The 13271-nt window shown below is 41.8% G+C and overlaps 1 protein-coding gene across 2 annotated transcripts; it reads left to right on the forward strand.

Moving 5' to 3' along the window:
• The first annotated feature begins 6867 nt into the window (after nt 1-6867).
• NUDT11 (nudix hydrolase 11) lies at nt 6868-12755 on the forward strand. 2 transcript variants are annotated; one of them, XR_003509729.1, is made up of 3 exons: nt 6868-7549; nt 9782-9860; nt 11300-12755. XR_003509729.1 is itself a non-coding variant. In XM_027534538.1 (2 exons), coding segments are annotated over exons 1-2 (495 nt in total). In that variant the 5' UTR covers nt 6872-7055; the 3' UTR covers nt 11301-12755. The 2 variants fall into 2 exon arrangements, 1 of the variants encoding a protein (XP_027390339.1); XM_027534538.1 differs by lacking the exon at nt 9782-9860 and having other exon boundaries at nt 6872-7549.
• The last annotated feature ends 516 nt before the right edge of the window (nt 12756-13271 follow it).

The raw sequence follows: 13271 nt of genomic DNA on the forward strand, positions 1-13271 counted from the left end.
GCCCAGAAGATCGCCTGGAGAAGGAAATGGCAGCCCACTCCAGTATTCTTGCCTGGGAAATCCCATGGACAAGGAGTCTAGTGGGCTATAGTCCGTTTGGTCATTCAGACACGATTTAGTGACTAAACAGCAACAGCAACTGTCTATGCTGAACTTGCTCTGAGGTGTTATCACCAATGAGCCCTGAACTGGGCTCTCATTGGGCTATCTACTGCCAGATCACAGGCAACTCACAGAATGTCCATGGTCTCAATATTCTCCCTTGTGAAATGGGAATGACAATATTACCTCTTGAGGGTTTTTATTAGGATTCAACTACAGAAGATCCAGGAAGAGCCTAGCTTGGTGCCAATCTTTGTGTGTACTATTATTCCATGGTAGTCTCCAATTTCCTCCAACTAGCTCATTACCTTCTTTTGCACTCACGTTTGATTATATGATTACCTTTTATTCTCAAAGATACAATTTTATTGAAAGAAAATACATAAAGTACTGCATGTTCTGCACAGCTAAAGCAAAGTCTATTTAGATGACGAAGGCCTGAGTTCCAGAAATGCCACCCTAAGTCAGGCTGGGTAGTAAGCCGAGTGCTAGCCTATGAGATTTCCACAGAAAACAAGTCAGACATCTGGCCGCACTGACTAGCAGAGTTTGCATGGCGCTGATAGGTCCATGGTTCTCACACAGATGGTGCCTACTGGAAGCACTACAGTTTGGAAACAGAATCTTTTTTCTGTTAGTGCCACTTTCACAAATTAATTCATTAATTCAGTGAATATTCAGTAGTGTCTCTCCAGCTGTATCAGAAAGTTTGCTGGATCATGGAGTGCAAAGATCCATGGTTTGACAAAGACAAACAACGGCCCTTGCCCTCAAGGGTATCACAATGTACCAAGGGAGGCAGATACATTCAGTACATAAACTGATATCATCTGCGTGACTACAGTGTGTTCTCAGTAATGTTCTGGGCTGGTGGAGATTGACCAGTGAGCAAGAGAGAAAGATTTCTAAGATCAAGGACTTTGCAGCTGGGAACTATGGGGGAGGACAGAGATAAGTACAAACAAAGCAAAGAAGTAAATAACAGAGTCTGTTAGGTGATACATGTTGTAACTAAAGGACAATGTAGGGCAAGATAAAGGGGATGAGAGATAGGGTGGACGGTGGGAAAGGTGGGTGCACTTGCCAATATACTGTCCAGTGGCCTGGGTAGCCCTCACAGAGAAAGCAAGTGAGAAATGAGCAAGACCTCCATGGAAGTGAGGAAGTCAGCCAGGCAGATGTGGGTGAGGAGCATGCAGGCAAAGGGAAGAGGCCCTGAGGAGGGAGCCTCGCTGACATGACCCAGAAACTGCAGAGCCCAGCTGACCTGGAGCTGAGTGACTGAAGGGAGGCTGCTGGGGGTACAGTCAGGGAGGAGACAGGGTCAGATCCTATAGGACCTCAAACACCTCTCTTAGTGATTAGCATTTGACTCTAGAGACAGCACTAGCAAGGGTTTGGGTGCTGAATTTAGGTCGGTAGAGAGGACAGTAATCGGTGAAAAAGGGGGACACTGCAGTCAGGGAACCAGAGGGAGTCACCAAAGAAGCAGGAGGAATTAAGGGGTGCTCACGGCCTCTTTGAGAGTGGTAACACTCACCTGGACTTGATCTCCATTGACCTTTGTGCTCACACCCTTGATTGTTCACACGTGTGCTGTTACTCACACAATCACAAACTTAGAAGTCTTGTTTTTATCCCCATGGTTCACTGATTAATCAAAGAGAAAGACTGGAGAGGCATTGTTTTGTTCTAATCACTTGGTGTTTGAGAAGTTTCTACTGAATGACTTACTATAGCCCCTCTCTGCGCTTGAGGGAAAAAGAGAGAATGCAAGGAACACGATGAAGCCTCCCCACATGAAAAGCCACGTATGGAGTTGCCTGTGTTCACTCATCTCTCATTTTATATTTGGAATAAACAATTATTAGGTGTAATGAGAACCATCCTTCATGATCCAAATAGCCTTTGTCACACTCTTTCATTCAATCAATATATTTTGAATCCCTGCTGGATGCCAAGTTCAGGTCACTGTGCTGACTCGGGGAACAGGTACGTATCTGGCTGGCCCCCAGCCTTTACATTTTTCTCAAACATGCAGACAGATCATCACAGCGCTCCCTAAATAAAACTATGACAGAATTCAAGTCAAGGGAGCCTGGCAAAAAGGAGGAGGGTAATTTAATCACAGTATAAGAGATGAGTGAGTAATGGTCAGGAAAGCCTTTGCGGGAGGGAGAAATTAATGAGGTAGGTACTTTCATTATCTGCATTTTATAGATGAGAACTATCAAGGTCCAAGATATTCACTGATTTAAGACTATACAGCTAGTGAGAGAGCGAGATTTAAATGCTAGGGCATTGGGTTAACAAAACACCAATTTCCCCCACACATTGACTACTACTAAAATCACATTCCCTGACTCAGCTTCCCTTTAATACATCCAGAAATCCTGGCAGATATGGGTGGTAACTCTCCTGAAAGCTAGAATCAGCTGTGAATACCATAAAGCTCTGAGAAGGCCTGAAATTGTCTCCATCTGAGCTGACATCTGTTCTGGAGAACTCCTCCCTCTTAGAATTGCATTCCACTTTAATTTAATCACAAAAGAGACAACTCTAGGTTCCATCCCCATCTCACCAAGAAAGGTGCCCAACTGTGCAGGATCATGTTTCTAATCTTGCTCTCACTTTCCAATCTGCCTGCTCCTTCCTAACTCAGAAAAAGTGCACAAATACGTATCCCTGACCTGTTGCTCTCAGGGCAGGTCTTCTTAGTTTTAGAATGTTACATAGAAGCTATGGTCTCCTGGGTGTCTGGATCACCCAGGTAGAAAAAAAAAATGAGAGAAGAGAAAGTCTGTACCATAAGGAACAACATGTACTGTGTGTGCATCTCAGCAATCTCAGCACATGTGCAATCTGTCATAGTGAAGGGAAGATTACCTTTGGAGTCAGAGTCAAGGTCTGACTCAGTTCAATGTCAATCTCTTCAAAAGAGGTGAAATTCTACTAGGAAATATACGTTCTCTCTTTAGTTTTGGTTTGAATTTGATGGATGGCAGTTAATGATTGTGTCAGCTAGCTCTTGATGCACCCCACAATTTACACAACTGAGTCTTTTGCTCACAATTCTGCAGCTCAGTGAGTTCAGCTGGGCTCAGCTGAGCAGTCCTGCTGTTCTCAGAAGCCTTACTTAATGCATTCGTGGTCAGTGCTCTGTTAGCTAACTGGCTGTGCTGGGGGCTGGATGGTATAGGACGGTCTCACCCACACTTCTGGTAAATGATTCTCTGGCAGCTAGGGTGAAACATGGACCATGGATCTCGCCTCATTCACCTATCCCAGGCTTCTTCACATTGCTATCATCTTGTTTCAAGAACAGCAAGAGAGGGCAAACCCCAGTGTGCAAGCACTTTTCAACTCTCTGCTTGCTTCACACATGCTGTTGTGCCATCAGACAAAGCAAGCTCCATCGCCAAGGCTACGACAATGTGGGAGGCATGCACATATCACAGCTGTCGCTGTAACAGTCTACTACTACAGTGGCTCAAAAAACAACCCTGCTCATCAGTGCAGTAGCACTGAACTATAGATAAACCACGCAGTGGAGTGCTAGTCTTTCAAAAAAGATTTCTACTCTTGTTTAGAAAAAGTCAAAACTGTCTTGCCCTATTGTTTTAACAGGTGGAAAATACAATTATTTTATGAAAATCAAGGGAAAAACTAATCTGTAAATATCCTTGGCATTGTACTAAACCTGCAACTTGTGGGTCTTTGCCAGTAGGAATTCACTCTCTACCTCCTTCCATATTATAATGTTGCCTCTCCTCTACCTTCCAAAAACTGTGCCCCACCCCCAGCACAGACATGTTACATGGGTGTAATCTGACGCGGGAATGGTGGAATAGACTATAAAACGCCACCTCTGGTAAGACAAGGAGATAGTACCTGGCAATTGTGAAGCAGACCTGTGTTGTAGCTGCAGCCTGTTTGGTCCACACCTCCCTGCAGACAGGAGAAGGAAATGGCAACCCATTCCAGTATTCTTGCCCAGAGAATCCCATGAACAGAGAGTTGGCAGGACACGACTAAGGGACTGACACTTTCAAGTCCTAAGCAGATAGTGAAGGACAGGGAAGCCTGGCGTACTGCAGTCCATGGGGTCCCAGAGAGTCACGACACGACTAAGTGACTGAAAACAAGAAAGTACTAAGCAAGAAATGAATAATAATAATCCCTGCAGACACCAGCCCAATCTCCCAACTTTGCTAAAGTGCCTCTTGATTTACTCAAATATCTTTTAAAGCTGAGTATGAGTTTTATCATTTTCTACTACAACGTCCTAACCATATTTTTAGGATTCCTTGGCGTTTCATTTACTTTGTAGTGGTTGATACTACTACTGTGATGTCATCATTTACCCATTCTATTTTCTACAGGATTATTGCTGGCATACATGAAAGCTTTTGGGATTTTAAATTTAATGTTTATTAATTTCTCCCAATTAAAGAAGTTTATTTTTACATCATTTCTCAGGTGTTTCCCAAGAATATATTCCTACTGTCTGCCAAAAAGAGAATTTTGTCTTCTTTTCCAAAATGGCAGGCATTTTTCTCTTTATGATCTCATTACATGGGAAAGAAAATTTTAAATGATATGTAATAACATGGGTGATAATTGATATATTTGCTTAGATTCTGATTATGATGGATTTTGTTTTTGATTTTTTAATTGTGAGTATAAACACACTGAGGAATACATCTTGCTGAAATTTATATTTTTTCCTAGTGTAGTTTTTTTTTGGGGGGTGGGGTGGGGTGGAAATCCTACCATGCAGCAGAGGAAACTTTCCTGAGCAGGGATCCAACTCGTGCCTCCTGCTTTGAAGTGCAGAGTCCTAACCACTGGATCTCCAGGGAAGTCCTCCTAGTTTGTTTTTGGTCATGGTATGTTGCATTCCACCAACTGTTCTTTGATCATCCATATATCATTGAAATATGGTCATTAGCAGTAGTATGGCTGTTGGTTCAGGTGATACTCTGTGTATCTCTTATCTTTTTCTTCCTACAGTTTTGTTCTATCATGCCTACATACTTTTGTCATATTATGCTCAAGATATTGAGGGTAGTCTTGCCACCAGGAACAGAATCATTTTTATGGGCTATTTGGGTATACACAGAGTGGAACAGACCCTGGGAAGCTGAACAAACTTGTTATTTAAAAACCGGACTGTATGTTTCATAACCATTTTCCACATACCTTTCCGATTCCATTTCCCCTTGAGGAATGGATTATTTCCTTGGAAAAGTGAGTTGTCATGATCCGGCTTGCCTGATGCCAGCAGACTGTCTGCAGGCAAAAGAGACAAAGATGCCTAAGTTGCAATAAGGCAAAATGTGGGGGACATCAGAGGTCTTCTCCATAAGGTTACTGTGAGAGCAGGGAGGCAATAAGAAGAAATAAAATGGAGGGGGAAGGCTTTAGGTTGTTATATCTGGGGTTGTGGGGAGGCCACTTCTTGGCCAAGGGTATAGGATGGCTAGACCCACTCCAGTATTCTTGCCTAGAGAATCCTGTGGACAGAGGAGCCTGGTGGGCTGCTCTCCATGGGGTCGCACAGAGTTGGACAGGACTGAAGCGACTTAGCATGCATGCATTCATTGGAGAAGGAAATGGCAACCCACTCCAGTGTTCTTGCCTGGAGAATCCCAGGGACGAAGGAGCCTGGTTGGCTGCCATCTACGGGGTTGCACAGAGTCGGACACGACTGAAACAACTTAGCAGCAGCAGCAGCAGAGGTGAGAGATCACCAAGTGTCCTTGCTGGAGTCCCAGGCCAGGAGGCTTCTGAAACTCAAAATGTAAAATATGAAGGGACTGCCAGAGGCATGTTTCCCAAAACCTCAACCAGTGCTTCCCAACGAGAGAGAGAGAGACGTGTGGAGTGTGTGGAGGGGAGAGATTCTTGGGATTGAATAAAACACTGCTTTGGGTGGCTCTCCAGCTGTTGGGTGAATATGACCTAAAGTGCAAAGGTCTGAACCAAGTAGGTGAGGAGTTTACTGATGAGGAAACCAGGGACCAGAGGTTAGGTAAGATGTCAACAGGGGTAGGTTCAAGAAAGCTGTTCAGTCATGGACTGTGCCAAGATGCCTGGCCAAGTGAAGAACCTGTTGAAAAAACAAAACTGCACGAAATGACTCAGCAATGATTCGGTACTCTTTCGCCCAATACCTAGGATCATCTTGACAAAACCGAGGCCTTCCTATAAGTAAGCCGGTACTCTTCATTGTGGGAGATGACTACAACCTTATGCACTTGACCATCCGTCTTGTGGTCCTGTGTGTAAAACGATTGCGCGTGTGTTTTCTGAGACCTGATGGAGAGGTTGAAGAGGTCTGGCCGCGCCACAGCCACGTGTGGGTCAAAGGCACACGTGGAAACAAGCTGGCCCAAGTCACAATGCGGTGCATTTCACCCTGGGGGACGGAGACTCCCAGTCGGAGAAGTGCCAGGCGCCTGCGCTGTGCGCCAGAGGCGCCTGGCGCTGCGGGAGCCGCGAGACCCCCGCCCTCCGACGGGAACGCGCACGTGCCTGGGGACGCGGACGCGCGCGCGAATGCGCATCACCTCGCTCTGCCTTGGTCCGGGCGGCTGAGGAGGGAAGGAGGGACGGACGGAGACGCGCACCGGAGACGCGAGTGGGCTCTTCGCAGAGTGGCGGGCTCGGGGCGGAGGCGGGGACGGGGGCGGAGGCGGCGCCTCCTCCACTCTGGCGTCTGTGCTCGGGACCCCCGGCCGCGCGGGGGACGGACCGACTGACGTACCTCGCGCGCCCCCGCCCCCGTCCCCGCCCCCGCCTTATCTTCCCTGAGCTCCTGGGGCTCCTGAGCTGAGGCCCCTCTCTCTCTCACTCTCTGCCCCTCCTCGCGGCTCTTTCTCTCCCCAGCACCTTGGAGTCCCTCGACCCGGCTGCGGCGGGGACCTGAGCGGCGGCGGACGGCCTCGAAGATGAAGTGCAAGCCGAACCAGACGCGGACCTACGACCCGGAGGGGTTCAAGAAGCGGGCGGCGTGCCTGTGCTTCCGGAGCGAGCGCGAGGACGAGGTGCTGTTAGTGAGTAGCAGTCGGTACCCGGACCGCTGGATCGTGCCGGGCGGGGGCATGGAGCCCGAGGAGGAGCCGGGCGGTGCGGCCGTCCGCGAGGTGTTTGAAGAAGCGGGAGTCAAGGGGAAGTTAGGCCGGCTCCTGGGCATTTTCGAGCAGAACCAAGATCGCAAGCACAGAACGTACGTGTATGTACTGACTGTCACTGAGATTCTGGAGGATTGGGAAGATTCGGTTAGCATTGGGAGGAAGCGAGAGTGGTTCAAAGTCGAAGATGCGATCAAGGTTCTCCAGTGCCACAAGCCCGTGCATGCCGAATATCTGCAAAAACTAAAGCTGGGCGGTTCCCCAACCAATGGAAACTCCGTGGCCCCGTCCCCGCCGGAGGGCGATCCCTAGTATGTACCGCTCGTGCACAAACTTCTGCTTTCCGCCTACCTGACAATAAGTAGTGCCTGGAGCACCTCTCTTGCCGTGTGCGGTCTCACCGGGAGGAGGGAGGCTTCTTTTGTTTCCTTGGCAGACCTCTGAATCACGCTTGCAAACTGTCTCAGTTGCCAGGCACTGTTTTCAGGCACTTTGCACGTTTTTCAGATGCTTTCAGAATCGCTTCTTGGTAACACTTGATAACATTTCAGAAAGCCAAAGCCACATGGGTTTTTTAAGTTGCCTTAACTGGTCACCCAGAGTTTGGGATGTGTGTGTATGTGCATGCACGCGCTTGTGTGCATGTGTACTTTTGGTACCAGTCTTGTGGTTTGTATTGTATTGAGGGCCTTTAAAATCTGATCACCTTGGTTGTGTGGCATTTTCATTAATTTTTTTTAAGTTGTTTTCTCATTCACAGCTTTAGTCCTGTCAGCAAGCCCTTCTGTGATGGGAATTGGTTTGACGGTCCAGTTTTGAATTTCAAAAAAGTATTTAAGAAATTTTACACCATTTGCTCTTTCTGCACTGAGCAATAATTGCATGTTCAGATATGTGATCTAATTTGCCCTTTTCAGAAATTGCTTTATTCATATGTTGTTAATTCGAGTTTCAGAATATTTTCATAACTGATATTTTTTTACTTCTTACTTGAAATAACCATTACCTTTTTAGCCCAAATGTAGCTTAGCAAAATACCATTTTATAGAGTAAACACTCTCTCGAGAAGGTTGTTATGTACTGTCCTGATAATGTACATATTATGAAAACTGTATTCCAAGTGTGATTTAGCATGCTCAACTTCCAACTTCCATTGCTCTTTTCTCAGTGCCCTAGAACAACTATGGTTCTCAGTATAAACTATTCTTTGAAAGAAAGTTTGCGTATTTGAATTTGTGATAGTCAAGTTAAACTTGTCTGAGTATCAGTAGTCAAAGAACTGGAATATTATATGGTAATTTCATCCCAATTGAGGGAGTTAGCTTTCTTAGCTACTCAGCTACTACTGACTTCTCAAACTGTTAAGATGTCTGAACAATCTCTTGTGAAGATTTTGGATTAGGTTTTGTGTCACATGACAATCTTTTTTGGGTGTCTAAGTAAAAGCTCTTACTTACATTTGCTTCAGGACTTGTTTAGGGATCCTATCTAAAATGTATAGGTCTGTCTTCTGGAACTACCTTTATTCCTCTAGCCATGTCGGCAGTTAGGTAGATGGAAAATCTACTTTCTAAATTGGGCTTCAGGTTGAAAAAGTTATTCTATACATAATACTTAAGCATTTTTAAAACATCCTTCTAGTAAATAATAAGATAGAAAGTAATAGTTATTTCAAACATTTTGTTAGTCCTGAAAGTAGCCTGTTTTAAAACACAATTACTGCTAAAGATTTAATGGAAGTTATCCTTTGTTAAATTAATTCATATTTTACTGTTGTGCAACATACATGCAGAACAGTTGACAAATCTTTACAGCTTAATGAATCTGTACATAGTGAGCAATACATGTAACTAGAGTTCAGATCCAGAAATTATTAATAACATTACCTGTAACTCAAAAGTCCATTGCATTCCTCTTCCTAATCAGTACTCTGCCCTTCTATCTTTTAAGACCATAGAGTAGTTCTACTTTTAAACTTTATATTGAATTTTAGAACATATACTCTTTTGTGCTGCTCCCTTATGTGCTATATGTGTTTTGTTCCTCAAAATACTCAAATATTTTTCTCTATTTGGTTGCATTTTAATTCTATAAATTAGTAACATGCTTATATGATTGCTTCTAAAAAGTGGGTTCTGTTTCACTTTCTAAAGAAATTTGGTACTACTATTTTGAAAACAAATCTTATTACACTTTCAAGTACAGATAAAGTGCAAGTTTCAGTTCACAAAACATTTTCTGTACTAATGCCATTGAAGTAAACTAAAAAATGAATGAGTTTTAAAAACAAGTGACAGTTTATTATCTGAATTATTTCATTTGATTAATTATTGTGTATTTTTCAATTTTCCTCTGCAAAAGTGATCTATATCAAATATATATTTGAGCACATATGTTTAATTCCAAACAACTTGACCTTTACTATTCATATAATCTCAAATAGCCCCAAAGATATTTTCCCCCAATAACCTAGTTATTCAAGAGGGTTCTTAAATTCTACCTTAACATTAACACAGCAGATATACTGGGTTCTTATTTTACAGATATTTTTGCAGATAAAAACCCCTTCCATCTGAAATGCTGTCACAAATACTTTGGAGCCTTAACTTGTTATTCTTAGAGGTAATAATGCATCATCTTACTTGGTTCTTAAATTAAGTGTCTGACAAAGGCAAAAATATACAGTATTCATATTAACCCTTTGTTAAGAATTTAGCATATAAATACATTGTGGGTTTGTTTGCTTTTGCCAGAAACATTTAGAATATGTCATGCTATATTTTAGGATTGACTGTTAGGTTCATTTAAGTAGCTTTTGTGAAATATTCTCTGGAACTTAGCCTAGTCGAAATAGTTTAAAGCTCCAAGGAGACTTCTCTTTTTCTCTTTAAGACCAAGCCTTTCAAGCTAAACAGATGAGCAGAGATCATGTAAAAAATTTCTACCGCCTCAGCGCTCCAAAGATTGATGTACAGTTGATTTTTTTTTCCTTCTAAGAGTGTTAAAGTCACTTATATGTTGTTTGTTTGGTTTTTCAGCCTTCCCCTTGGTAAAAAGGGAAAAAGAGTACTCTCCATAGATAATTGAGGTTTGCAGCAATGAATCAAATTTTCTTCTGCATGTTTTATAACCAGCATATATTTTCAGCTGCTCAAATATTTTATTCTTTTAATTTATAGAGAGGCAGCATTAGAGATTAATTATAAATACATAGAAACACTGAAAATAATTGGTGCTGTGTCTATAATGTATAAAAAATTTTAAATAAATTGTGTCTGAATATGTACACACACAAATATATTTGGGGGACAAATCTTTTACTTCCAGGTGTCCCATATAGGGAATCCACCAGGCACTACCAGGGTTTCACCAGTGTTTTCCTGGTAGTTGTCTTCTGATAAACTGTTATACTATATTTAACAGATATTAAATATTTTATGGGCAAATAGCATTATGAGAATCGGAAAGGTCACTATGGTAACTGAAGTAAAACTGGATATTTTTATGAGCAGTTTTCAACTGCTTCTTTTTGCTAATTCTGTAACTTCAGCCAAGTTATTTGATGCTCAGGGTTTTTAATATAAAATTGAAGATAATAAAAATGGTTACTTCATAAACTTTTCCTATGAGAAGCCTTTCCTGACCACCTGGGTCAAGATACCCTCTCCTGTGTGTGTCATGGTTTTTACAATTTATTGTACTTACCTATTTGCATGGTTGTGTGGCCACTGGCTAGGAACCAATAATTCCCATAAGCCTAGAGTCCAGAACATGAAATTTATGTGTTTTTTTTTTTTTTATGTCTTAGATGACCACTCCCCCTTTTGCAAAACTTCTGGTATCACTTCTTTCCAGATTTTTTTGTTTTGTAACATATATTGACTTATAACTTCCTCAGCTGCTTATCCAGACTCACATTGCAGCTGCATTACATAATTCTGGGAAGGCTTTCCAAATGTGAAGTGAATGATGCAGATAATAAAGGCTTTGTAAGTTTATCAATTGGAAGAATTGTTAAATTAATATAAGCCTTCTAATTTTATGTTGGTTTGTTTCTCCAGATGAACAGCAAAGATGTCCAGGATTGTTTGAAAGAATCAATGATGTGAACCATTAATAAATGGAATTGTCAAGTATAGGTGAGCACTTCCATGCTTCCAAGGAGACAGCTCATCTGGTTTTCTTCCTGCATCTTGAGACATGCCTTCCCTGTCTATTTTGCTGACTTCTCTTGCCCTGGTGATTTTACTGTTGTACATGAACAGACTCTTATTCAGCACCTGTAGCCTTTTGTTGTGCTTTTTTTTGATATGTCTGCCTTCTTTATTAGACTATGATATCCTTGAAAGCAAGAACCACATCTCCTTATTCTTTGCATATTCTGCCCCTGAGACACTACTTGAAATATGGTTGACATCACTGAAGGTTCTTTGATTCAATTAATATTTTATAATCACTACATATAATTATAATGGCAAAACATTCCCCTTCCAATCTGGTGCTATATGCTCTCCAGGCACCATGTGTGTGGCTTTTCTGAATAAGACATTTTGGAAACTTTTCAAGGCAGTTGTAGGATATTCAAGGACAACAATTACTACTCCTATTGCTATGTCATACCATGCAGTGGATAGCACGGTTTTTACATCACGTAGGGCAAAATTTTATAGAATCAGTCCTTTGTGTAACAACTTCAGTGTTTTTGTACTGTTGTTAATTTGCTTAAAATTTTATTCAAGAATACCACTTGCTGTAAAACTAATTATAAAAATAAATACAATGAACATAATAAGATGATGTGCTTTTAATAAAAGTTTTACAATATACAAATAAAAAAGTTAATGTTTTTGCAGTGCTCTAACCACTTCTTTCATGTAATCTTAACATTTCTTTGAAGAAAAGATTGCTTTTCTAATTTTACAGATTCAGTATACTGTATTATTTGATGTCAGAGGCAAAAAAAACTGCTACAGGCAGTTTCCAAAGTTAATCATGCCACTTAGTTTGCCTAGGTTTCTTTATTACCTCTCACTGATTCAGTTGGCCATAGTTTTCATCCCCTTTTCCAATACACTCAGCTAGATCCTCATCCCACCTGGATTCTGTATGTGAGAATGCAGAGGATTGAAAGAGAGCTACATTGTTGTCACCTGGAAAAGTCAAGGGGGGACACTTCTAGGAGGGTGCTGAAAATTAAAAGATTTAGAGATGACTTGGGTCAGCTACCTCCAAGAGAGCAACTTTAAGACAATGACAGAGATGTTTAGAGGAAATTTTATGGAGTTCTGCCATGGGGTTTGTGATGTCAGCACTCTTCCTCATCTCCCTACAGAGGCCCTAGAGTGGCCTTAATAAGGTAGTTTTCTTTCTTTTGCATTGTAAAGCAGTAAAATCGAAAAAAAGCTTGGACTCCATTTGAGTGTTACACCCTTCCACATGGTACCAGTGAAATGTAATGATTATTTCCCCAATTTTTATAGAATTTGAAATAAAGACACATTTCCCTGGTGTATTGGATTTTTTTAGGTATGATATAGTACTGTGGTTATGTTTTTTAAATCCTTATCTTTTAGGGAAATATACTGTAAATTTAACAGATGAAAAAATATGCTACTGATATTTGCTTAGATGGGGTGAGTGAGCATATAGACGAAATTGGCAATAAATTGAAAATTATTAAAGTTGGGTGATGGATATTTGGGAGTTCGTTATACTATTCTCTATACTTTTGAATATGTTTGAGATTTTTCATAATAAAAATTGAAAAAAATTCTTCAGAGTATACTTGTAGGCCTACCTCTATCCCTACGACTTGAGAAGGTTGGTTGGAACATCAGTCGACAGCCCATACAGCCAGAACGTCTCCTCCCCTCAAAAAAACCTAGGTTTTGTTCCTGAGCTAACATGTTGGCAGACTTTCTCTTCCCTTAATGTGAATGCTTCCCTCGGAGGTCTCCCAGCTCTACACATAAAAAGACTTTTAGTTGCATCAGTATGTCAAATATGACCAGAAAGCTTTGAACACTACTGGTG

This window comes from Bos indicus x Bos taurus, chromosome X, assembly GCF_003369695.1.
Source record: "Bos indicus x Bos taurus breed Angus x Brahman F1 hybrid chromosome X, Bos_hybrid_MaternalHap_v2.0, whole genome shotgun sequence".
In the NCBI taxonomy this organism is placed as follows: Eukaryota; Metazoa; Chordata; class Mammalia; order Artiodactyla; family Bovidae; genus Bos; species Bos indicus x Bos taurus.